Source organism: Acartia tonsa, chromosome 4 (assembly GCF_053477335.1).
Source record: "Acartia tonsa isolate MP-2025a chromosome 4, ASM5347733v1, whole genome shotgun sequence".
NCBI classification, from domain to species: Eukaryota; Metazoa; Arthropoda; class Copepoda; order Calanoida; family Acartiidae; genus Acartia; species Acartia tonsa.
Window position 1 is genome coordinate 45832532 of NC_137263.1, and position 27998 is coordinate 45860529.

At 32.1% G+C, this 27998-nt stretch overlaps 2 protein-coding genes across 2 annotated transcripts in view; one reads left to right on the forward strand and one right to left on the reverse strand.

Moving 5' to 3' along the window:
• LanB1 (laminin subunit beta-1) overlaps nt 1-5756 on the reverse strand; it is a 59294-nt gene extending 53538 nt beyond the window's left edge. The window contains exon 1 of the mRNA XM_080158489.1: nt 5392-5756. Coding sequence (XP_080014615.1) covers nt 5392-5443 — 52 coding nt within the window. The 5' untranslated portion in view covers nt 5444-5756. The remainder of the gene's footprint in view (nt 1-5391) is intronic.
• Nucleotides 5757-12439: 6683 nt separating this feature from the next.
• The window catches only part of PMCA (plasma membrane calcium-transporting ATPase 3), a 93532-nt gene continuing 77973 nt past the window's right edge, over nt 12440-27998 (forward strand). The window contains exon 1 of the mRNA XM_080158502.1: nt 12440-12696. The gene's annotated coding sequence lies outside the window, so the exon portion shown is untranslated. The remainder of the gene's footprint in view (nt 12697-27998) is intronic.

The window sequence follows — 27998 nt, forward strand, 5'->3', positions numbered from 1 at the left end:
GGGTGTGTCCGTCTGTCCGTCCGGAACGGATAGCTTTTTCGTTAATTTAGGCATGTTATTGTTGTCCTATCGATTTCAAACTTTGCATGATGATTCCTACAGCAGTTGGGTATGAGTTAGAAAGCGTATCATCTCTATAATCAAGTCCTAAAAATTTAAGTATGTCCTAAAACAATATCCTGTATTTGAGCAGTTTTTCAATAGAATTACCCGTATCAGTGCTTTGCTTTTATGGATGTTTTCATCCTTGTTCATTTATACATTCATACCAAATATTTATTTTTGCATACAATATTTTTTATATTGAATAGTTCATGTATGTCTGTCTGTCTGTCTGTCTTAAATTCTTGTATAAAAGTAACAGGATCTGTGTCTGTCTGTCTGTGTGTACCAAAGGACCCTGCTAACCACAGAACCGCTTAACAGTGAAGATTCTCATTGGTCCTGGGTAGGTTTATAACTATTAACTAGGGGGAGCATACCACTAACCTTCATAGAGATCACGCCCCTAGAAAAATTGACCCCACCAAAAAAATTTAAATTAAAAGTTAAGGGTCGTCCCATCCCCTTTCCTTTAGGTGCATTTAGAAGCCTCTAGGGGCGTTGCCGCAGTAGAATATTAACTCTACATATAACTTAGGTACGTATGTATAATTGTCGAATGATCCCTCATAAAACTTGCAATAGTCTAAAACCAAAACGTTTTACATCTGCTGTAAATGGTATATATAAAACAGAATATAAATGCTGTGCTTTCTATTGCTGACATTTTCTTATATTCATATTCATTATATTAAATATCAAAAGTTGATAATATAACTTATATAATACAATAATATAAAACTATGTTGTTTTTTTGTTCTTTCACTCTCTAAAACCTTTTTCTCGACCAACGAACCCTCCCCCCCCCCTTATTTTATATTTTGAGAAAAAAACTTATTTCATATCTTAAGAGTCTCATCCGTACTGGGATCTTCTAGCTTTAATTTACCTAACCTAACCTAAATAAGCATAAAAACATTTATGGTCCATATGTAATAAGGGAGAAGCCACTTTAAGATTTGAAGTATATTATATGATATTATGTAAATAAAGAGCTATCAGGAACTCATTACCTCCAGGGATCTAAAGGGATAAGACAATGGCCGATAAATTGATGTACATCTACAATGATGATTGACAAAATTAGCCTTTCTGTAGATTAGAATTAATGGTTGAAACGTTTGAATACTGAACTTAATGAAGTAACCAATCAAAAATCACTAAAGTTCCCAAAGTTGTTAAGCCAACGAATAAGACAACGATATGATAAAACTTTGGGGACTAGTGTAATAAACAGCCCATTGTCCCATCACATCTCTCTGCATAAGCTCCATGGAACAAATACTGTAAGAAATTATCATAAAAATTAAGCTAGATATAATACAAAGTAGAACAGTGTCTCCATCCGTCTGTCCGTCCGAATGAAGCTGAAGATCTCGCTAACTGCAGGAATGATTGGGCTCGTCTGTTTGGGGGTTTGCCACCACCCTTTCTTGGGACGAACCCATTTTAAGCTAAGGCGAAGCAACTAGTCTATACATAAAGTGAGAATATTCTAGTTGTCGAGGGGGTGGGGTTGTGCTGTTTATTACACCAGTCCCCAAAGTTTAATAATAAAGTTTTCTTATTCTTCTACTTAACAACGTTGGGAACTTTTATGGAATTTTGATTGGTTGGCTCAATAAAATGAGGGTCCAACGTTTCAACCACTTATTTTAATCTACAGAAGGGATAATCTTATCAATTTCTAGGCCATTGTCTTATCCCTTTGGATCCCTGGTTTGTACTTTACAAAGTCCTATTTTCAGCCGAACAATAGTTTGAAAATAAATAATAAACAGAACGTAATCAGACAAGCAGTTACTGAGATATTTTGCACCAGACAGTCAGAGAATGTTATTAAGATAATGTACACTCTACAGTAATTGAACTTCTAAAATTGCTTCCATCACCATCTTATCATTTGTTTACAAGTAACAAATCTAAAACAAGTACCAGTTAAATCATGCACAGCTTTTGTATAACTAGACATAAATTACGCCACCACCACCAAATCTATTTCTGAAATTCGCTATTGAAGGTAATCCTTATCCTTGTTTTTAATAATAACCATTACCAGGCCATGTACATTATAAGGAAACTAAATTTGATCTATCATGCAAGATGCGAAACTAACATGGCGGAAGTTCAGATTTGCGTATATCGCCACGATGCCGCCGTTCTCGCTGATGATGACGGTGCCGGTGTCGGTGATGATGTTTGCTTGCTCTGTCATGGATCTGGTGGCTATGAGGTCGAAATTCATCTTGTGTATGTTCTTGTTTAGCTGAGTCTACTATATCTAAAGTAATTTTAACTTATCTTTTAAAAAATTATTAATCTGACCAGTCTATAACTTCTTGTCTATTGTAAATGGTAATATGTAATTTGACTAGTCTATAGTTGAAAATTTATTTAATTAGTAAAATGACTGGTCTATAACTGTATTTCTATTGTTAATAATAATATTACGACCAGCCTACAACTGCTTGTCTATTATAAATGTAATATGACCAGTCTGTAACTGCTTGTCTATTGTAAATGGTAATATGACCAGTCTATGAATGCTTGTCTATTATAAATTATAATATGACTGCTGGTCGATTATTAATGTATTATAACCAGTCTATAACTGCTGGTCTATTGTAAATATTAATATGTCAACTCTATAGCTCTAAGTCTGCTGTAAATGTAATATGACCAGTCTATAACTGCTTGTCTATTATAAATGATAGTATGACCAGTCTATAACTGGTTGTCTATTGTAAATGGGCCAAAATGTATTGTCCACACTTGAATGGTAAGAGAGTAGTGTAGTGTAACCTTTAATTAGTGCCAGAGAGTTAAGCCCAGACAATTAACTTACTTAACCTGGGTTTTAATCATGATAATACAGCTAAGGTTCAGGCTATGCAAGGGTGAAAATCAACTGTTGTGGTATTATTTAGAAGAACTTTAGGAGCCACCTTTAATCTTCTACTTTTTTCCTCAAAGTTGGATACTTATACACTTAATATGTACATATTACATACATGTTTTTAGATTATAACATGGAAGAGTGTTTTACATCTTATTTAAATACAAAAAGTACAAGGAAATTATCTAGGTATCCAAAATTAGTTTATTTCCCTATTATTTACCTAAAATTTAATAACCAAAAATGATGAACATGACAAAATCCATTAGTAGTTATAAGATTACAAAGATCTTATAAAATCTACACAAATGAACGGAAAAATTAATTATAATTGCATTAAAATGTTGAAGCTCAATAATCAAAGAAAAACTTTAAAAATTTGATGGAATTGAAATTGCATATTGATGAAGAATAGAATATAAATGTCTCCATACGTTGCATTACCGACGGACCGACATACATCTATCTTAAATAGAATCTGAGTAAAACATATAATTCTTATAGAAATTTGTTGCCTTCTATGAACCGACGGACCAAGTGAATTATATACTGGATGCTCTTGACACAGTGAATCTTCACCAAACAAATTCAGCACTTTATTAAAAGTTGTGTTTTCGCCCTTAGTAAACCTAACGGACGGATGGACATTTCGAACTTTTATCAAACAAAGCCTGAGAAGTATATTTACTATTTATGAAACAATAGATAGGTTCTAGTAATACCTGGTGAGTAAAAGACTAACTCTTCCAGAGATATTAAGGCATAATACAACAGACGATAAATTGATGTAAACCTCCAATGGCAATTACGATAAATTAAATGTTTCTTCTGATGAAAGTTCCCAGATTTTTTATGCCACCGTATGTGAGATCGTGTTCATAAATTTCGGGGACCACAATAACTTACAGTCCAATGTCCCCTCCCTCCCTGAATTTCTTAGATTTTCGCAAATAAGGAGCACCTTAACTCAAATTGACATTTAATCGTTTGCGCCCAGTTTTGTTTGGGTTAGACTTTGACAGCGTCGGTTTATGACGATTTTTGCCATTCCCGAGATTTTGATGGGCACTTATGGTGGGAAGGAGTTGTTTTATTTAGGTAATTAAATTTTAAAAATAACATATGAAGTATATTTTTTTGTAAATCCAACCGGTTTTTGTCCAAATGAATTTCAATTGGACGCAGTTTTTAAATTTTTTGGACATTGATGTTACCGGCGCCGATAATGGAATAAATTATAGATTTAATAGAACCCATTAATATATTTAAGAAAGGAATATTTTAGCCATGCAAAAAAACGTGGGTCTAGAAGTTTGCAATAAATATATTTTGTTTACAAAAATATTTGAAGCAATGTTTGATATTGAAAAGTTTATAATTTAAAATATTGTACGTTATACATCATGTTATGTCTGATAACAGGATATTAACTTTTCTTTCCTTTACACTATGTACTCATATAAAGGGAGGGAAGGGACATTGGGCTGTTTAATAAACTAGTTCCCAAAGTTTTATAATAAGTTTTCTTATTTGTTAGCTTAACAACTTTGAGGACTTTTATGGATTTTGATCAGTTGGTTTAATAAATTGAGTGTCCAAAAGTTTTCGCCACTAATTTAATCTACAGAAGGGGTACGTACTTTAGTGCATAATCAAATCATTGGGGATATAAATCAATTTATCGGCCATTGTCTTATCCCTTTAAATCCCTGACCCATCTATCAGATAAAGGAACAAAATAAACTCAGTTTCAAAATATATTTGAAACCAACTAAATTATTTAAAGCGTTCGCTAGTTGTCTGGAGATTTTTAAGGCATAAAGCCACAAATGAAGCGGCGGCATTAATAATGAACTGATTGCAGTTATGTCAGGCGTGTCACCACCATATTCCTGGTCCAATTATATACAAAGAATGCCTTTTTTGCTTATAAAGGTTTCTCGATTTATGTACTAAAACGACGCATACAAAATAAATAATTTTTTTAACAAAAAATAGTAAGTACTTTTTAACTTTTCATAGCAATACTTTAATTGTTTTCTCAATGTGTACTTAAAAAACATTTGTGGACTAGATAATGAATATCTGTCACCTATGAACAAAAGTCGTGTAATCAAAGGATGTTTTGTGTATGTGTGTAGAACTTTTATTCAAGAATAAACATTTTAATAGGTAATTTAATTAGTAGTACATTTAAGTTTTTTTATGGATTTATTTACTAAAATGAGCACATCTTTTTAACATTTTCATTGAAAAAAAACTGCTTCTTTTTAAATCTAAAATTAAAATTTGGTTGGTAAATTCAACCCTCCTCCCGCTAGAGGCCACTAGGACTGTAGCCCCGCTAATTATGTTTAAAATTAACAAGAACCTTGCAATATATTATTTCCTACCTTGAAGACTGGCCAAAAACAACAGAAAGATGAAAAATCCTTTCACAGACATTTTTGGTCTTTGTTGTGGGCTTTTTCTCGCCAACAAATATTTGTTTTACAAACCAAACAAGGATAAAATCACTCTTTTCATTGTTTTCTCGTGTTCTGTAAGACAGAATCTAGATTTTCACTGCACCATATTATTATAATTAATATATATATAGAATATTTTTAGATCTCACTATATAATTCAGAATCTAACTATAATATAATCACATGAATTTAAAACTAATTATTGTTGAAAACACATAAACATTACAAGAAGAAGATCCTGCCTAAGAAAGAGATCTTCTTGTATGTATGTATATGTTAATAACAATTATACATATGCACATCTTTACAAGTAACAGTAGCTTACACAGGCTGGGGTAGGGGAATAAGGGGGAGAAGGGGGGTGATATATGAAGTTTGTAGGGGTAACGGAGACATATAAGAAGAGGGCTTTTCTCCGACCAGTTCTTCAAACAAGGGGTAATTATTAACTTCATCATTTTTTCTATTATTCTTTTTATTTTAAAAATATAATAATTTGTATATATCAATTAAGTTGGCAAAAATTTAATTTTATTTCTTATTTTGCCCTGTTTTTTTATTTGTATGTCGGGGGGAATTATTTGGGGCATATATTGACACATGTGCAGCATATGTGTGATCACAGAGACAGAGTACAACTACAATATTTTAACTTTGGAATCGGATGGCTTCGCCTTTAGACTCCCAGTGTGATAATTCGTTGCTATATCCTTCCCTGATGAGCATTATATTGTATTAATTACAGAAATATTATGAGATAGAAGTTTCAAATTTTGGTAGATCTATTTTAAAAAACATGCTTTGAAAATTATGTTATGTTTCATAATTTTATATTTGGATTGTTTTTTTAAAAGTAATTAAGTAATGATTTATAAATACATACCTTACCTGTATATCTATAATCTAAAACTTAAATTTGTACAATTTTAAATGGGTTTTTAATTAGGGATCCACTAATATGAATATAAATTCCCCTTCCCATATTTAACCTTTCTTAAATCTTCTTCCTATTTCCCTACGCCCTAACCCCCCCTACCCCTCCCATAACACTTCTTATATGAAAAAAATTAAAAATCCCCTTTCCTTTTAAGTAGCAGCGGAGTTACTCGACAATTGCTGTGTAGTAAGTCGATACAAGTTTTTCCAGATGTCAGATTTTGTAAAAGATTATGACTTTGCTATTTATTTGACGAATCTTATGATTCCTATAGAAAATTTAATAAGGTATTTACAGAATATATGTAAGCTTGTGACAGCTACGCTACTTATAAACATGTTTGTCCTAATGGACTTTATTTTCATTTCTTTGTTTCTTAATAAACTTGCAAATCTCAAGGATAATGTAACAATGGCAGCAATGACGTCCAAGCTTTTTTATTTGAGGGGGGTGTAAACCTTATATCATATAGACAAGCTTTTTATTGGGGGGGGGGGGGTGTAATCACCCCTTTATCCCCCCCCCCTTAGACGTCCCTGAATGTAAGTAAAATTAATCTGCATCCTTTTATTTACCCAATTTTTAAAGGCTACTCTACAATTTGGAGAAGATTAAATTATAATCCAAGTAGCCGTCCAAAGTCTAATTTATGACTTTCATCCTATTTACACAATATATAGGGAGGGAGGGGACATTGGCCTGTTATATATTATACTGACCCCCAAAGTTCATAAACACGTTCTACCATTTGTGACCTCAAAATCTTTGGAGGTCAAGATTGATTTATGATTGGCCAGTACAACGGTATGTAAACTTAATGATACTGCGATATTTTGTCAGACAAAACATTTATTAATAGAAAAATTGATTCTGAAGCAATATATTTGGCACAGAGACTTGAACTTGAACATATTGATAGAATATCAACAATTTTGACAGGGGTTGCAATTGATAAGTTTTCAAATCTGAATGAATAAAAATTTAATATTAAATAGGATCATCCCTTTATATAAAGTAGTGAATGTATTTGTCTGATTCTTAAGATTTAAATAACTGCTCATCTGATTGATTTCCCCTTTTTAGGTTTACATAATACATATGAATTATAATGTTTTTAGATTATTTATTGTCATACAAATCCCCCAGACACTAGGGGCGTAGCCGCTAGTATTTTAATAAACCAATTAAATGATATATAATTTGGCTAATATAGAATTATCAACCACTATGTGAAGTATAAATTATCACTTAAACGGTATTTTAAAATTTACAAAAAAAATTTAACAATTCGGCTTTCACTCTCGATTTTGTCTGTTTTCATTTGACCAATATTTTGGTTTCTTAAAGAAATTTGCATAATTTTTGTCATATTTTGCAGTCATAAAATCAAAAAATATATTTTAAAAATCTATCTATATAATACACTTTTACAAAAAAAAGGTAAGAATAGATCAAAAAGCAAAATTTAATTAAAAGTCAGCTTTTGAGTATGTGGTGTTAAAGTGAAAAATACCCATAAATGGTTTGACCAGGTTATTACATTATGGGCAGGTAACACATATGTAAACACACACACACGAACTAGCGCGCGTTCACACACATACACGCACACACAAATATTCATATCAGGGATATAAAGTAATAAGACAATGGCCGAAAAATTTATGTACACCCTTAATGATGATACACAAAATTACCACTTTTATAGAACAGAATTAGTGGTTGAAACGTTTGAACATTCAACTTTATGATCTAACCAATCATAATTCACTTTGTCCCCAAAGTATAAGGAAATGTTATTATAAAACTTTGGGGACTAGTCTAATAAACATCCCAATGTCCCCTCCCTCCCAGTACACAAATGAAACATTAAAAACAAGTTCTATAAAAAAAAAATTAAACAGCCGGACAAACAAACGTTAAAGAATCAAATGAAAGAAACATAAATATAGACATAAGACAGGGTCCATAGATGCTAGGGGTGAAGCCGCCTGTACAAATCCTATAAAGAAGTTTGGTGTTTGTCTGTTTATTATGATCTTAGTAGCCACAGAACGAATCGATTTCTTCAATTAGGGAAAAAACAAACTGATCCCAAAATGGTTCTAGGCTTTTTCATTTGTAAATTTAAGTCTTGGAGTGGTTTTAGAATATTATCTGACCCCTTTCTCTCCATTCAAATAAAGCTACCCTGGAGGTTCGGGGCGCAACCACTAGTATAATAAATAGTATAGATATTATATATACTATTATACATACATGTAAAAAAAGTTTTATAAGGCTTAGAACAAGGAAGTAAGAATTTCTCAACTTTTAGCAAGAATAGGAGATTAAACCAATGGCGTGCGGAAGGGGGGTGTAGCTGTATAGGGGTGTCAACATCCCCCTTATAATTGAAATTTAGTAGGCCTGCTTTCCTCATTTTCACCCCCAAATGGTTTCACCCCCTCCCCCTGGTGAATGACTGTGCACGCCTCTGGATTAAACAGAAAGAATATAAAATATACATTACATATAAGAAAAGAAGTAGAGGTAGAAAGATAAATAGATTATACTATGATACATATACATAAACATAGGAGTGCAGAAGGGTGTATGGCAAAATTAATGATTTACACTTCAATGATACACCAAAAAAAGAAAGGGGGGTGCAGGGGCGTCCAAGCTCATTTTTTTTTGGGGGGGGTGGTAATCTTTATTCTTAGAGGCATTTTTTTTATTTGGGGGGGGGGTAATCACCCCTTTACCCCCCCCCCCTGGACGTATATGGGGGGTGCATAGGTAAAAAAGTTACACCACCCTTAAATTTAAGGGGTTAGATACACAACCCTAAAAACAATGTTTATTTATTCGCTGGCTTTGAAACTGTGGCTATTTTTATTGCATTTGTTGACTTAACAAATTTTGATTGGTTGGTTAATTGAGTGTTTGAATGTTTCTTTCAACCAATAATTTTAATCTACAGAAGGGGCAATTTTGTGTATCATCATTGGAGATGTACACTAATTTATCGACATTGTCTTATTCCTTTAGATCCCTGAATATTGAATGCATGAAATAGTGTTGATTTTGTAAGTGCAACACAGACCAACTGACCCTCTTGTATGACGTCATAGATTTATTACTTACCAATCTAAATACCAACTGACCAATCAATTCAAAGAGATTTGCAATGAAATATAAAAATTATGAATTAAACATAAGATAAAACGTTTTAATTAGCTGACAGAAAGAAGAAAGAAAGAGAGAGATCAAGAAAGAGAGAGAATTCAAGAAAGAAAGAGGGGGCATGGAAGAGAGAGAGAGAGAGAGAGAGAGAGAGAGAGAGAGGCCGAAAGAGGGTAAGGGGGAGCAATGAAGAAGATATAAGGAGAGAAGAAAATTAAATAGCGGAGTTGATTAAGTACAAGTTTTCAGGTTAGAGACCGCCAGGAATGGGGGAGGTACGAATCACAGATCTGAAGGATATGACAATACTAAATTGACAATAATGTACATAATTTGTAGCACAGCAATAAGAAGGTAAAAAGAGTTTCACACACTATGCTCTATAAAAAATTACAGTTCAAGCTGATTAAGTTTTAAAGTTTTTGCCAGTAAAGAGGGCAAATACAGTTAATTATTTAGTGACCACAGGCAAATATACGTTTATATTTCAGGTATAGAATAGACATATTCAAAACATTGAAAACCCGTGTAAAAGTTACATGGATAAGTGATTTTTTGTAAAACTATAAAAACAACTTACTTTTCCTTAAAATAAGTTCTAAACCACAAGTAAAATTCATTTATTGTATTATTTTTAATAAAATTTGTTCATGGAAATTTTAATGAAAAGTCATTTGCCTAGTTTATAAGAGAGATATAAATAATTTTTAAGTTGTACTTGTTGAGGTTGAAACCAGAATAAAATTGGTCGACTTAAAATGGCCTTTCTTTGACCAGTCTATTGGTTCAATTTCCTTGAAGTTTGCCACTGTTAAAGTTTTTCTATCCAGCGACAACAGTCTAACTTCTAAAGCTTTTTGTAGTGCCTGTTAAAAGAATGACGCAAAACAATACAAATGACCAATGATAGGCCAATAGTACTACACAGACTGAATTACCAATGACAGGCCAGTATACAGTTTAATTGACAAACGGTAGGCTAGCATGACGTCATTTTTATAGGCACGGCAAAAAGTTGGGGTTAGTTTGCTTAAAGGCTTTAAGAATATCTTGCTAACCAATTCATTGCAAACCATTTATTTATTCTACTCTCACTACTGATGTCACACATCTGACATAGTAGCATTACGTAGAACTTTTAACTTTTTATAGTGGCAAGTTTTAACAGTTTATGAGCTGTTCGAAGCTCTTTCTAGTGCCTATTGAAAAATGACGCACCATTGACCTACCAATGGTCAATTAAAATGTATACTGGCCTGCCATTGGTTATTTAGTCTGTATATTGGCCTATCATTGGTCATTTGTATCGTATGATGTCATTTTTTAAAAGCACTATAAGCCGCTTCGTTGTTCCGATAAAAAAAATAAAGACATGTAAGACAGACCATATGATGATTGGAAAAGGTATATCCTTGTCCCTGTAATAAAAGCATACCTCCGATTGTATAAGATGGATGGCTAAAAGTATAAACCTTCATACAAAGTAACAAAATTGCTAAAAAAGGGAAGGAAGAGTCCATTTTTCTTTCCCAGCCCCATTTATACCTTATATCTTTCTCCTAATATATACAGGGTGAACAAAATAAATTCAGAAAAAACCTGCAAGGCTAAAAAATCAGGGATCTAAAGGGGTAGGGCAATGGATCAATAAACTGATGTACATCACTAATAATGGTACACAAAACTACCCCGATTCTGTAGATTAAAATTAGTGGTTGAATATTCACTAAAGTTCTGAAAGTTGTTAAGCCAACGAATAAGAAAACTTTTTTATACAACTTTGGGGACTAGTGTAATAAATAGCAATGTTTGGCCTTTAGGCTTTGGTTTTAATCTTCCATTTGGCATTTGTATATCCTATTATATAAAGTAGTAAGTGTATTTTGTATGATGCTAAAAATAGCAAAAGTTTATGGTCTGAATAAGTTGTACTTTTAAGAGAATCATTGTTAATGTCTTGGTGTGGTTTTAGGCTGTTTACCTCACAGCCCACCAATAGATGCTAGGAGCAAAGCAACTAGTTTATAATATAAAGTAGAAAGTTTTTTGTCTGAATCTAAAGATGTACAAAATGCTGGTTCCAATTGGTTCTACTTTTCCAGTAAGCTCTAACAATGTCTTTTGGTGGTTTATGATTCTACCCTATCTTTGAGGCTAGGGGTTGGTTTCTTAAGGTCTATAAATCTGGACTTCCATATAACACCCTGTATATTTCTATATTATTATGAGAAGCCAATCTGTGTAACCCCTCTCCCGCCTGGCCGTCACAGTTAAATACCGGGGTACACCCTCGTCCCAAAGATACTGTTATAAGTGGTAGGCATTAGAGAATTCAACCTGAGACTTCTTCAACCCGACCTTTACCATTTTTTTTCAATTTTGTAGTCAGCTGTTTTAATGAATATTTTTTTCCTTAAAAATACATGTAAGTTCTCTCTTTACAAATTGTCTTTTTTTGTTTAAGATCTTTTTATTTCTCATAGGAAATAAAAAGATATGACTTATGATGAATGAAAAAATTCAGTTTGATAGAATTCCATGCTACGACCTCGGCCCTCCACGACTTCCTCTTCAACCATCCCCCCTCCCCTCGACTCTATGGTACACACAGCCTCGCAGAGTCGCAAGCCTCGTCTTAAAATAGAATTTGTAGGGATAAACCTTTTCTCAATAATTTGTTACATAATATTTTGCAGCAAAAATTAAATTTATTATTATTTTTTTTCTTTCAGTGATGAAAAAACATGTCCTAAAAATTCCAGGTAAAATAATTGTACTAAAATGTCCCTGCAGAACCACGAATATAACCGGTGTGTGACAACTGGCGACGCTTTGCGACGGTTGGCGGGACTAAAGATTGGCACAACTGTATGTTGGTGAGTGGGTACACGTACAGACAGACACAACACACACCGCGGCGCTACTCTGGTGTGTGTACGCCAGGCTATCCGCCATCTGTGAGTCTGGTCATGAGATGAAAACCCACTACTTATACTTTTATTCTATATTAGTCAATATTATAAACTAGTCAACCTGTGATGATTATAAAACCATGCTTTTAGTGAACAATTGAGTAAAAAAAACATATTTGTACAAAGTGACAACATTTGAAAATTTCAGCAAAGGTAAGTTTTCGTACATGTCATGTTGGTATAAATGCAAAAAAATGCAGAGAATATTTTTATTTGTTGATTATTATTGTCAGATGCAATTGTTTATTGGCAAGATTCTTTTAGGCATGACCAAGAACTATGAATACAGAACCCCATCTATTTTTAGACAATGGTGCATTATACCAACACACCCCTAAACCCCCTCGCCCCTCCCCCCCTCTAGGTTTGTGTGCCAGCATTTATTGTGAACAATTATACTGAAAATTAGGTTTGCATCATTATTTATTTGGCCTAGTGCCTGCCATGTTACACTGCACTGCAACCATCCTGCAGTAGTTTTAACTAGTTTCTTCAGGGAGGGAGGGGATAGGGGGCTGTTTATTACACTAGTCCCCGAAGTTTTATAATAATGCTTTCTTATTCGTTGGCTAAACAACTTTGGAGACTGTAGTTTTGATTAGTTGGTTGGTTTATTAAGTTAAGGGTCCAAACGTATCAACCACTCATTGTAATCTACAAAAGGGGTAATTTTGAAGAAGTATATCAATCTATCGGCCATTGCTTATCCCTTCAGGTCTCTGAGTTTCTTTGCTTTTTATTCAAATCATACAATTTTCTAGAAGGATTCGGTTGAAATTAACTCAATTTAAAGGAAAGAATTTAGTTTAAGAGGATGTTTAATTATATTAGAAAGAATTTAAATGTTCCCAGATTTTAGAAATTCTGATAAATAAAATCAATATTCATTAATTTGTACAAAAAAAATCTTTTAATCTCATTCTTCAATAAAACAAAGTTGTATATTTTATTATGTATATAATAGACATTTCGGTGGTTCTAAAACGTGTTCTCATAAAAACATATATGACAACATCTAAAAGTAGCAAAGCACATAAAAATATAAACAGACATACGGACAAATATTAGTAGAATACGATTAGATCAGATGTTCCGGGGCCATAAAAAAAAGACAGATAGAAAAGAGGGAAAATGATAAATAATCATGATAAATAATCATGATATATGTGTAAATAATTATATGTCCTTTTAGTAAAATGATCGACAGACCAACGGACCAAGTAAGTTGTACATTAGATGTTCTTTGGAATAGGGTCTCTTCACAAAAGCAGCAGTCTTTCCTTAATAGAAGTCGGGACATTTCCCTACTAGCGTTACAGATTGACGGACAAACATATCTAGTAAGTTATAGAGTATCTTCGCTATAAAAACTAATATCTTATTATTAACTACCCCTTAAAATCTTTGGGTTTTAATATTAGATCCATTAAATTTAGATATCTTTAAACTAATGTTTCCTGTTAAATGTTTTACTAATGTCAAAAAGGTGATTTGTGTAAAATAAAGAACGATTAAAAATTACAATTCTAGTATTTGTAAGGGAGGCAAAGAATATTAAACTCTAGGTTGTATTGGTTTAAAAGATTTATAGGGTTGTACAAACTTTTCCACTGACAATTTTAAGATACAGAATTGTTAATTTTATTGATCACAAATTTGGATGCATATTTAACAAATTATTGTCTTATATCTTAAGATATGTCTTATTTACATGTATCTTTAATTACATACTTATGTACATACACACAGTGTTCAATCATATTGTCAATCGATTTTAAAGAAATTGAAATAAAAAGGCTAATTCATAGAATAGTAAAAACTTAGGCTGTAAAAATCGCCATTATTCCTCGTGGATTTCATTTTAAATTAGGCCACACCTCGAATAAAAGAGGATTCCTTTTTTAAAACACAAGGCATGGCACATCGTTGTCTTAGCCAAAGTTACGAAAAATATTTGTCTCAATAAATATATTCTTCTCCTTTTGTGGCCTAATTTGGGCAAAAAACCTAAGACACGGGGTTAAGTTTAGCTGTCGTGCCGTGCTATTGATTCATTGAACTATGCAAGCTTATCATCCCTTGAACAATACTTAGAGTTGTGCAATATACTCATAATGATCAACCTCAAGATTAACGTTAGGTTAAACCTGAGTGTATTTTCGGCAGACTTGATTGTACATTTTTGTAAATAGCTTGCAGCATTAATCGAAACTTTTTTCTTTTCCTTATTTATAAAACTATTTAAGTCATAGTACTAATACATATTATTAAAAATACAGGGTTAATAGGAGATAATTTATTATCTCCCAATTTTATGAAAATTACAATACTAAAAGTAACGAGGAAATTATACTTAAGATTACAATTGCCTTTACAGGGAAGCTTCATTAGTTATGGGAAAGTTTTTTTTTATAACATACTCTGGGGAGGGAAGGTAAACTCCAACCAGAAAAAGTATTCGCTACAAAATTAATCCTCTCCCCTTAGAAAATGCTGCTTTAAAACAATTCATCAAAAATTACTTTTCATAACTAGGTGTTTAATAAGAAAAATCAATTATGTTATTTGTTTATATGTGTGTGTGTTTGTGTGTATTTTTGTGTGTTATCTGTGTATTTTTGTGTGTTTATCTGTGTGTTTATCTGTGTGTTTGTGTGTGTGTTTGTCTGTGTGTTTGTGTTTGTATATAAGTATGTTGGATCATTTGTTGTTATGGATGTTCTAGTTAATTGTTTATGCAAAGATTAAAGTCCACACATGTATTTAAGGACGACTAGAATCATATCTGGAAATTGTACTTTCTTAAAGCTGAAATTTTTTTCTATGGATTTTTTTACTTTTGACAATAAAACCTGTTTTCAAAATATGAACTCAAAAACTCAAATTCTCTGCAGTGAACTTTCTAACCGAAGATAACCTATCCTAACCTAAGTAGGTTAAAACATATTGTTTGATTGAATTAGGGTGCTGTTTAGGGGATTGGCTAATGTCAAAACTACAAAAGTGTCAAATTATACATGATTATTAGTTATTTAAAGTACATTTTAAAATCAATACAAACCTTGTACATAACTGTTGTAGGTCGTATTTATTCATCTACTTAGTTCTCTCTTATACATTTACAAATATAAAACTTAATACTTACTGTTAACATATGAATTTTTAGTAATGTCGTGTAGATACTCTTTAACTAAGACATAGTCAGAGCTAAGCTAGATTTATTTCTAGTCATTTTATAAAATAACTAGCGACTTCGCCCATAGCCTCTAGGGACTTTGCCCCAAGAGGTAATTAAAAAAAATTGTAGCTGCCCCAGTATCAATTTCAAAATATTCGGGGGAAAAAATTGGATCTGCCCCAGTATCAAATTTAAAATTTTATAAAAAAAAATGGGGGGGATTTTTTGTTTTTTGGGATGGGTTAGGTGTGTCCCACCCCCCAAGAAAATAGCTTAAAACCACCACAGGACCACTAGGTATATACCCTGAAGAGTAGAATCCTACTACAGAAATCTCCACGCAAAGTTTGAAATCGATAGGACAATTAATTCTAACATGCCTTAATTAACGAAAAAAGCTATCCGTTACGGACGGACGTACGGACAGACCAACCCTAATTATAGAAAAGCTTCGCCTTTGATAAAAAGAAATAATATCATTCTGCTATGACATTATATGTTGTTAAGTTTCGTGATTTTATACAAAATATTATTTAACAAGAGCAATTGCGTCCAAAAGGAAACTTCAGTCTTAGCCTTTTAAATGTACCAAAAGTATAAGTGCAGTTTAACCATAAAGGCAGCTGGAAATCAACCAATTATCAATCAACTGACACTGTTGTTTTAAGCTCAAATTTGCCTTATTGTTATTGGAATCTATTAACATTTTCTTTATGCATAATAATTCGTTAGAAAAATCTGTTACATAGCAAAGTAGATGCTCTACTTACATTTAGCTTTGAATAAGGGGTTTCCAATGTAACTACGACGGCTCGCATAACCTTTATTATGAGATAAAATATAGTTTTTTCTTCTGTTTACCACGAAAGTCTTTGATTTACATGAGCATAATAGACATACACACTTGACTTGAGCAAAAATATGGCTTTTAGAGAAGTATAAAAGATTTACTAAACATAATTTTGGATTTTCAATTTTTACCCCCCCTCCCCCAAATAAAAAAAATGCCTCTATGAAATAAAGATTACCCCCCCCCCCCCAAAAAAAAAGGGCTTGGGGGAGCCGTACCCCCAAAATTTTTATTTTAAAAATTCCCCCCCCCCAAATAAAAAAGTTTGGACGCCCCTGTCTAAAATTATATTTGGTGGGCAGATAAAAGCAATATAAAATATAAATATTAAGAAAATATGAACTTAACTCTTGTTAATTTTTTTGTTTAGAAAGAAAAATTAAATTAAAGTTTTAGTTTAAAACTTTTGTGCTGTAATAAACCATATTTAGTATCCGAATTTTGGTACACTAAAAAAAACAAAGAGAGGGGGGACAATGGGCTGATTATTACACTAGTCCCAAAAGTTTTATAATAACGTTTCCTTATTCGTTAGCTTAACAACTTTTAATTTTTAATAGTTGATTTATTAAGTTCAGTGTTCAAATGTTTCAACCACTAATTTTAACCTACAAAAGGGGTATTTTTGTATATCATCAATTATCGGCCATTGTCTTGTCCCTTTAGATTCCTGCAAAAAAAACCTATATATTTCTTAAGCGCAGTGTGGATGGTAAACATCCGCGCCAATAAAAGGAATATAACACGGCCATTTTTGGTAATGATTTTCTGAATACTAATTCCATTATGTTCTTACGGTGAATCTCAATTTCCGCCAAAAAAATTTAGCACATATGACTAATCTTATCGTAGTATAAAAGTAACAGGATGTCTGTCTGTTTGTGTGTGTAGCATAGGATCTCACTAACCGCAACATATATTGTAGGATGTATCTGATTCTGACAATATGAAACTTTGAGTAACTTGACAATTTCATTAAACTTGGGGCTAAAAGCTTTTAAAAAATAATGTTCATTTGTTATGTGCAATTGGAAATATTGTATATCTTTCTTAGTAGTAGAATGTATGTGTGTGTCTATAAAATTACTGAATCTTTTCAACAGATTTTAATCTTTCTCTGCAAGTATCAATAAAAAATGTCTAAACACTTCTTATTTAATAATTTATTCCTTTAAGTTCAAACTATACATAATTAAATCACATATTAATTTAAAGGAACTATCAAACACTAAACGCCAGTTTTCCTTATTAATCTAAGAAGGCATAAGTTTTCATGAAAAATAATCTTGTTTAGGTATGACACTTTGCAGAATTGATATGACACAGTATTTGGCACATGGCAGAAATGGTAGTTTTCTTAATTGTACAAAAAATATTAAATATATGTGTATACTACATACCTTCTCTGTATGCTATGTTATAGAATAATTATTTTGATATCAACTAGGATGACAACATCCATTAAAGAGAAGCTGTGCAAACAAACATTAACATTTGTAGAGTGTCAGAACTGAATAAGCATACAAATGTAAAAGTTTAAACAAAATTGTAAGTAAAACTTTTAAATATAGGATACTGTTTATGGACATACTTTCACTTTTAGAACTTGATTATAGATATGCTTCGTTTATATTGTGCCTTGTTGTAATAGGAATCAGTTTTTCTAAAAATCAGATGATCAGGATAATTATATCACAAAAAAATTTATTAATAAAGTAACATGTCTTAAATGGACGTACGGACTTACTGGTAATGTTGCTACGCATTCATAATTGTACATAACTGTTATAGAAATTATAATGCTAAGTAATCGATATGAGAATTATAACATGTCTATATGAACGAAAAGAGCTAACCGTTACAGACGGACAGACGGACAGACCGACCTAACTATATAAAAGCTTCAATTTTATAACTAGCGAAAAAATACGTACTAACTATAGCAGATCTAAATTTAAACATATGTAAAATATTTTGTTAAACGTATTCAATTTCAAACTAATCTTTTTTTCTAAGAATATTATTTTCAAATTCGAGCTCCAATTTTTTTTATCTAAAAGACAGAAAATCCTTAGATAACAAAGTATTATAGTCGATAATTTAAAATTTATTTTAAAAAGTTCACAAAAGTTTCAAAAAAATTTTATCCACGCATATATTTTACATCCATTACGTAAAATACGATCCTTGTTAAATCTGGATCCTTTTAACGACAAACTATGTTTAATGGGTTAGTCGGTAGTAAGGAATTTTTAATAAGACCATTCTCTAGAAATAACTCTATCACACAAAAAAATATCAGCGCCTAGGATAGGGGCACAGGAAGAAAGGGGACAATGGGCTGCTTATTACACCAGTCCCCAAATTTTATAATAACGTTTTTTTTTTGTTGGTTGGTTCATTAAGTTGAATGTCCAAATGTTTTAACAACTAATGTAATCTACAGAAAGGGTAATTTGTGTATCATCTTTGGAGATACACATCAATTTATCGGCCATTGTCTTATCCCTTCAGATCACCGGTAGGGGCAACTCAACAGAAAACAAGTTTGACAATTAAAATAATTGCTTAAAAGCAGTCTTTTTTTTTAGAAAGTTTTAGATAGATGATACCTTAAAAAAAACAAAATAAGACACTTGTCTCAACTAGCAGTCAAGAAAATGTTTTTTTTTCTCATTCAGTATCTAAAGGATTACTCAAAAAAATGTAATTAATATCCTTAAATTGTATGTAATATGTATTAAATGTGTATTAATCAAATTATTTGGAAAATATTAGATAAATCCAAATAAACAATTAACCTAATTGACAATTTTATTCAGTTTATTATATTTTATACAAATATTATATATTTTGTAAAAAAAAAAAGGTTGATGTAACAGATCTATAGTATAGGTGTATATACAGACAACTACCTCCCTTCCTTTTTCAAAGACCTCTTTCGTCTGCTTCTAAATTATTTTCGGCTGTTGATATAGGCGACACCATTGGTTAATTTTCAATAAACCAATAGAAAGGTTGCACAAAGCGGTTGCGATGGGGAGATTCAGTTATTTAACCCTTTCTCCCTCTAGTGTTTTACTCTAATGTTGACATTGACATAAGTTTAATCTTAAATGTAAAGACAAACTAACAGTTAGAATGACATGTAGAGTAAAAATGCCTTAGTGTGGGTTTATGCCCATTTCCCTTTAAATACAAAATATAAAATTAAGATTTGCTTTCTTACAATGAAAATACTATTCAAAGACAGGGATCTAAAGGGATAAGACAAGTCTCCAAAGTTGTTAAGCCAACGAATAAGTAAACTTTGGGGACTAATATATTAAGAAGCCTATTGTCCCCTCTCTCTTTGTAGTTTTACATTGTCAATGTAGTTAAGCTTTGCTTTTTTACAATGAGAACACAATTCAGAGCCAGGGATCTAAAGGGATAAGACAATAGAATGATAAATTGATGTACATCTCCAGTGATGGTACACAAAATTACTTCTTCTGAAGATTTAAACGAAGGGTTGAAATGCTTGAACACTCAACTTTGAATCAATCAATCAAAACTTACTAAAGTCCCCAATAAAAAAAAACGTTATCATAAAACTTTGGGAACTGGTGTAATAAACAGTCCATTGTCCCCTCTCTCTCTGGTTCAGACCCAGTCTTGTATACTACGTCATAGATAATTAGAGGAAATGGTTAAGACAAGATGGTTTCCTCTCTTGCGGAAAAGACATTTAATTAAACAAGTTCACAGCCAACAATCGAATTAGTAAACTTCCAAATTTTCAGACTTCAGAAACCGTGTTTACTGGTTTGTAAAGTTTAGACCGGCTCTAAATTTTCGCTTAACCTGTTCTAATTGGTTTTATTTACTAAGTTAATTTTAATATTCTGACGTCATGTTGATTGTAAATTATCGGGGCAAAATGATTAATTAATGATAAAATAGTTAATTATATTTTAAACACTTTTCTATCTATGCATCAGTAGCAGCTATGCGGAGCTTTTCTATAATTATGGTCGGTCCGTCCGACTGCCCGTCCGTCCGTAACAGTTAGCTCTTTTAATTAATTAAGACATGTTAGAATTTTCCTATCGATTACAAACTTTCATGGCGGTTCCTTTAAAAGTTAGGTACGATTTATGAAGCGTAGCAACACTATAATCTTTGATTTGATTTTTTAAATACGGATTCCCAGGACAAAAAAGATTAATTTATAAGCTATACATCTCTATAATCAAGTCTTAAAAATGTAAGTGTGTGCTTAAATAGTATCCTGTATTTAAGCATTTTTGTAACAAATTTACTAACAATTTTGTTTTAACTTAAACAAATTTGTATTCTGCTCATTCAGTTCTGACACTCTACAAGTATTGATGTTAGTTTGTCCTACCATTCTGTTTCAGAGCTTCGCTTTTATGGATGTTGTCATCCTTGTTTTTACATTAAAATAAATAGTCAAGAAGGGCTTAAAATACAAAAAAATCTGTTTAATGCCTTTAAATGCACCAACCGACTACATCAGACTTGCAGATTAGCTTTATTCCGCGAGGTGAAATAAATGCTAGAAATTTTTTTACAATGTAGCTATAGATCAAGCTTGTTATATGTAAGAGGTGTGTTATTATTATTATTATTTAGAGAATACTTATATGAACCAAGTCTAAACTTAGCTATTGAATTTAGAGGTTACTTTATGACGTCATTCATTTACAATCCCATCCTCCCCCTCCCCGCTTTGTAGTTTAAACTCTTTCTTTATTTACTCCATGTTTTTTTCTGTTTTACCTCTTTTTTATTTTCTCCCTTTATTTCCCTACCGAAACTTATCTAGTTTTCTCTATTACTCTATCTTTTCCTTTTCCCCTCTCTTTCTCTCTATTCTCTCTTTTTTCTCTCTCTCTCCCTTTCTCTCCCACACTCTCTCTATCTCTTTCTTTCTCTCTCTTTATTTCTCTCTAAATCTCGTGTTTCTTTCAACATTTTTTCCCTCTTTACATTCTCAAATCCAACCACCCCTCGTAAATTTATCTATCCTTAGTTTTGTCTCTTAATGTACATTGTGCACTCTATACTTTATTAACACCTGGAAAGTGGACATCTGTGGACACTGGACAGGTTCCTCCAGGTCTCTTAATGTACATTGTGCACTCTATACTTTATTAACACCTGGAAAGTGGACATCTGTGGAGACTGGACAGGTTCCTCCAGGTCTCTTAATGTACATTGTGCACTCTATACTTTATTAACACCTGGAAAGTGGACATCTGTGGACACTGGACAGGTTCCTCCAGGTTTCTTAATGTACATTGTGCACTCTATACTTTATTAACACCTGGAAAGTGGACATCTGTGGACACTGGACAGGTTCCTCCAGGTTTCTTAATGTACATTGTGCACTCTATACTTTATTAACACCTGGAAAGTGGACATCTGTGGAGACTGGACAGGTTCCTCCAGGTCTCTTAATGTACATTGTGCACTCTATACTTTATTAACACCTGGAAAGTGGACATCTGTGGACACTGGACAGGTTCCTCCAGGTTTCTTAATGTACATTGTGCACTCTATACTTTATTAACACCTGGAAAGTGGACATCTGTGGACACTGGACAGGTTCCTCCAGGTTTCTTAATGTACATTGTGCACTCTATACTTTATTAACACCTGGAAAGTGGACATCTGTGGACACTGGACAGGTTCCTCCAGGTCTCTTAATGTACATTGTGCACTCTATACTTTATGAACACCTGAAAAGTGGACATCTGTGGAGACTGGACAGTTTCCTCTAGGTCTCTTAATGTACATTGTGCACTCTATACTTTATTAAAGGGACTGTGAACGTAAATTTTTCTCATCTTAATATCAAACCTTAACATTATCTCATTCATAATATCTCACAGATAGAGCAAAACGCGCATTTGTTTGCTTAAAAAACGGCTTTTTCCGACGATTTTTATAAGGTACAGGGAAAGGAAGAAATTTTCCGTATTATTTAAAATGTGCATTAAATTTCTTTTTTCTCCCATTATAGCTAAAATTTAACTTTTTCACATAGTTCTTCATTTTTCCTAACATACTACTTGCTTTAAACCAATGTATAGTTACTTAGAAATTGATAAAATAAGCAATATTTTTTATTGAAAACCAAATACAATAACAAAGCTATAAACAGGTTTTTTTATTAGTATCCAATTAACTTTAGATGGCCTATCTCTCGTCCACCTTTAATTACAAATTTGTAAATAATAAAGACGCAATATTTCTTTATAAACAGTCTGATAAAAGTGTAAACTAATTCTTGAAAGTGGGTTATTTATTGTCCAACACAATAAAAAAGAATATTATTATTTTAAATAACCTATGAGATTCAACCCTTTGTAGACAGTGAGGTATTTTTTTGTCAATAATACGAATTTAAAATAGGTCTTTATTACCTAATTACTACGTTATATAAAAACTAATTGGCAATTTTATATCATAAAATAAATCCTTAACAGTAAGTAAATTGTTTCAACTGTATATGACAAGTTAAATATCCCTACAATCATTATAAGAAACAAAACCGTTCAGATTTTCCCTGTTTTTTCCTTTTTCCCTCCCAAAATACCATAAAATCAAGGCATTTTTCCTGGATATTTTTGTTAATAGGACGTTTTAGGTTTATCAGTGTAGTGAAATGTGCTTAGAAAATGTTAAGATTTGATAATACGATGAGAAATTTTTACGTTCACACTCCCTTTAACACCTGGAAAGTGGACATCTGTGGAGACTGGACAGGTTCCTCCAGGTCTCTTAATGTACATTGTGCACTCTATACTTTATTAACACCTGGAAAGTGGACAACTGTGGAGATTGGACAGTTTCCTCCAGGTCTCTTAATGTACATTGTACACTGTGTACTGTATCATCACCTGGAAAGTGGACATCTGTGTGGATATGGACAGGTTCCTCCAGGTTTCTTAATGTAAATTGTGCAATTTGTACTTTATTAACACCTGGAAAATGGACATCTGTGTGGACACTGGACAGGTTCCTCCAGGCTCAGACATACAGCAAGAAATATGCATAACTACTGTAACAAACGCAATAATAAAATATTCTAATATAACAAGGATGACAACATCCATAAAAGCGAAGCTCTGAAACTGTGGGATAAAGGAACATTAAAACTTACAGAGTGTCAGAACTGAAAAGCAGAATACAAATGTATAACAATTTTTTAAAAAATTTAAGTAAATTTGTTTAAAAAACTGCTTAAATACAGGATAAAGTTTAAGGACATACTTATATTTTTAGTACTTCATTATAGTAATAGGAATCAGTATTCCAATAATCAGATGAATAGGATAATTATAACATACAAAAATTTGATGTTCAAAAACAAAGCCTTTATGGGCGCATCCTATTGTTGTCTAAGGGTTAAAAAGGCTAAAATCTCAAAAGTTTTCTTCAAAAAAAAACGTTATCAGTAAAGTATTCCTAATAATTTGTACTACGAGTATTATCTTCTTTTATACTTAAACCTTATATAATCCAAAAAACAAACATTTAATTAGCATTTGTTTACTTCTATTATATTTTAAAAATTCACGAAAGTGTACAAATTTCAAGTTTTCTAATTTGTGTAACCTTCGATAGAAGACGAAAACATTAAAACTCTTTGTTAAGGAATAAAATGAACAGTGGGTTGGTTAAAATTAAGGCCTTAATGTATTCCTTTTCATTAATTTGACTTACATTAAAATAATTCTATATTTTTATACTCCATAAAAATACAAATTTACTTTTGTGTCATATATTTTTATTAAAAAATCCAGGGAGGGATGGGACATTGGGTTGTTTATTACACTAGTCCCCAAAATTTTATAATAACGTTTTCTTATTCGTTGTCCTAACAATTTTTGGAACTTTTATTTAATTTTGATTGGTTGGTTCATGAAGCTAGGCGTCCAAACGTTTCAACCACTAATTATAATCCAAAGGGGTAATTTTGTTTACATTAATTTATCGGCCATTGTCATATCCTTTTTAATCCCTGAAAAAAAATCTATCTTTTCTGTACAGAAAAATATATTTTTTTTTAACAACTTACCTGCCTCTTTTATCTCTACGTTAGCAAGTTCTCCAATTTTCCCTTTAATATTTTTAAGTTCGTAGATTTCCGATTGAAGTTTTATTCCCCTCAACGACTTTTTACAAATAATATTCACAAGCGTAATTCCATATTTAATATTTTTTGCGTACACTTCATTTCCTTGTCTTTTTTTTCATCAAGTTTTCATATTTTTTTCTTTCAGTGGCGTGAGGTTGGGGGTGTATGTGGATGTCAACACCCCTCTTAAATTTTTCACTCCATAACGTTTTACACACCCCTGGTAAATTGCACTCCACTGATTATGTAAAATTATTAATGATTGAAATATTACCCTTAAGAAAGTTTCTTTATAACTTGAGTTTTTAAAAGCAAAGCTTAATTACATTCTGGATGTCCGTCATTCCATAAAAGTTCCAAAATTCTTTATCAAATAAAATAAATGACAAGTCCATTAGGTTTTTAATTTTTTTTATACATTTTGAGGGTTCATCACTTTCCCTCCGCCCCTTTAAACGTTTTCAGGGTTGTTCAACCCCCCCCCCCCCACCAAGAAGAAAAACGTATAAATTTCCCAAGAAGATATATCTGATACAATCACATAGTAATCAAAACAATCTGTAAAAGCTGAAGATAATTTAATTTATCAGGTCAGGTGGATACAAAGGAAACAACAGGGGAAGAAGGCAGGGATCTAAAGGGATAAGACAATGGCCGATAAATTGATGTACATCCCCATTCATGATGCATAAAATTCCCTCTTCTGTAGATTACAATTATTGGTTCAAACTGTTGGACACTCAACTTAATGAATCAACCAATCAAAATTCACTACGGTCCCCAAACTTGTTAAGCCAACGAATAAGAAACCTTATTATAGAACTTTAGGGACTAGTAAAATAATATGCCCATTGTCCCCTCTCTCTCTGGATATAGATGAAGAAAATATAATAAAGAAATCAAGGCTCGGCAGATAAAAAAAAAGATTTTCTTTTAGCTTACTGGTGGCTGCCGAGCCCTGAAAGATAACAAAATTATAATAATGTTTGTATAGTTAAAAAGTACATATCATGCTTTTTTTTTAAATTTCATATGTAAAAATATTAAAATATATAAATATTCAGTACATTAAATAATTTTTAAAGTCTGCTTTATAAAAAACTTGCAAAACGCCCCTAGAAACCTCAAGGGGCATTTAATATGGGAGATACTCCCCCCCCCCCCTCTTCCATATAGTTTAATACCTTCCATGGAAGCTTCACTGTAAAGGAGAACCATATCGGTTAAGCAGTATGTGAGATCCTTCGCTATAGACAAAAAAAAGCTTACTACTGTGGAAAGAGGATAATTTAATAAATTTATACTTTGCTAAAGTCAAAAAGGCACAAATAAAGATACTAAATTGTATGAAAGCTGTGCTATAGTAAAAATAATTACTCTAGTAAATTGTAGAAAATAAGTTGTGTTTATCAAGGAATGAATGATTCTATTTTTAAGAAGAAATACAAGGATATGTATTTACAGGGTGTCCAAAGAATGATCGAATCTATTTTTAAGAAGAAATACAAGGATATTGATTTACAGGGTGTCCAAAGAATGATTGAATCTATTTTTAAAGAAGAAATACAAGGATATGTATTTACAGGGTGTCCAAAGAATGATTGAATCTATTTTTTAAGAAGAAATACAAGGATATTTATTTACAGGGTGTCCAAAGAATGAATAAGTCTTTTTTTAAGAAGAAATACAAAAGGCTATGTATTTACAAGGTGTCCAAAGAATGAATGAGTCTATTTTTAAGAAAAAATACAAAAGGATATGTATTTACAGGGTGTCCAAGGAATGAATGATTCTATTTCAAAGATGAAATACAAGGATATGTATTTACATGGTGTCTAAGAAATTAATGATTCTATTTTTGAGAAGAAATACAAGGATATGTATTTACAGAGTGTCCAAGGAATGAATAAGTCTATTTTTAAGAAGAAGAAATAAAAGGGTGTCCAACTTAACTAATTGGGAATTACAATAAAACTACATTTCACATTTTTAATTGTACACTTAAAATTGATTTTAGCGTAGTAAGGTTTTTTGTCTGTAGCTTATGATTTCAATAACAACTGAACCGATTGAATTTTATGGAAGGTTCTTATAGGTCTATGGTTTTGGGCTATTTAAATCTCATATTTAAGTTTGTTTTTAGGCTATTTTTCTACTTTCCTTACTTCTTCGAATAACATAGCTCTTAAATGCTAAAAAAAAATTTTGTAACAAATATTGACATTTTTTATGGTTACCCTGTTGAATAGGATGTGTTTATATATATAACTGTAAATTGTGAGAGTCTGATGAGGGTAAATAATTTATACAATATTAAATGAGAATTTCTTTTCTGTGTATTATTTTATCCTCTTGTCTTTCCTGAAATTAAAAGGTATCTTAAGATTTTTTTACTTGATGTGAGTTGCACCTGAACGGAACAGTCACAAGGCCAGACTCTTGGTCTTTCACCTTATACCCGTGGTACAGTACATAGCTGACAACCTACCCTTTGATTGCACGATCTTTGTCTGGAGATCTTCACTGCGCATGGTAATAAGTCGCGCCTAACTTGGGGCAAGGCATTCCCCCTGCTCAAACTTTTTGATTTCCTGTGCCGAACAAAGCAGGTAGGTACCTTTTTTAACGTCTTTGGTATGACGCTATTCTTTACTTACATTTATTTGTTTTTTTTAGGTAAGTTAATCTACAGAAACAAGATTCCCGCCAAAGTTAAGCCCCTGTGTTAAAACGTTTTCATTGAAAACTTATTTTTTTCTGTATAATTGTTAGATAATCAGACGGACGAACGAATAGCCGGTGGGACATACTAACGAACGTGCAGATAGACGGACTGACGGATGGACAAACAGACTGACAGACAGAAGGACTGACATTTTGTATATTAGAGCCGCTCCCAATAATGAAGTCTATCAATATTTGTTTGTTATTATTAATAAATGATTATTGACCTTAATTAAAAGAGGAGCACAAGATATATTTAATATATTTATATCGGCTAGATGTCCAATTAAGATTAAAGAGAAACTTCATCTTTCAAGGGACACACGTTGGCTTTTATTTTTATTAAAAGGGAAAGATTTTCTATAATGGGTCGATCCGTTCGTAAGTCCGTCACTATCTTTACAATTAAATTCAGCAATTTATATATAATATTATTCTGAGAAAACCATGAAATTTTTATATCAAGATAATTAAAGTTCTCAAGAGAAATAGAAAATGATCGACAGACCCAAGTAAGTAATAGAGTAGATGCTCATTTGTTTGCAAAAAAT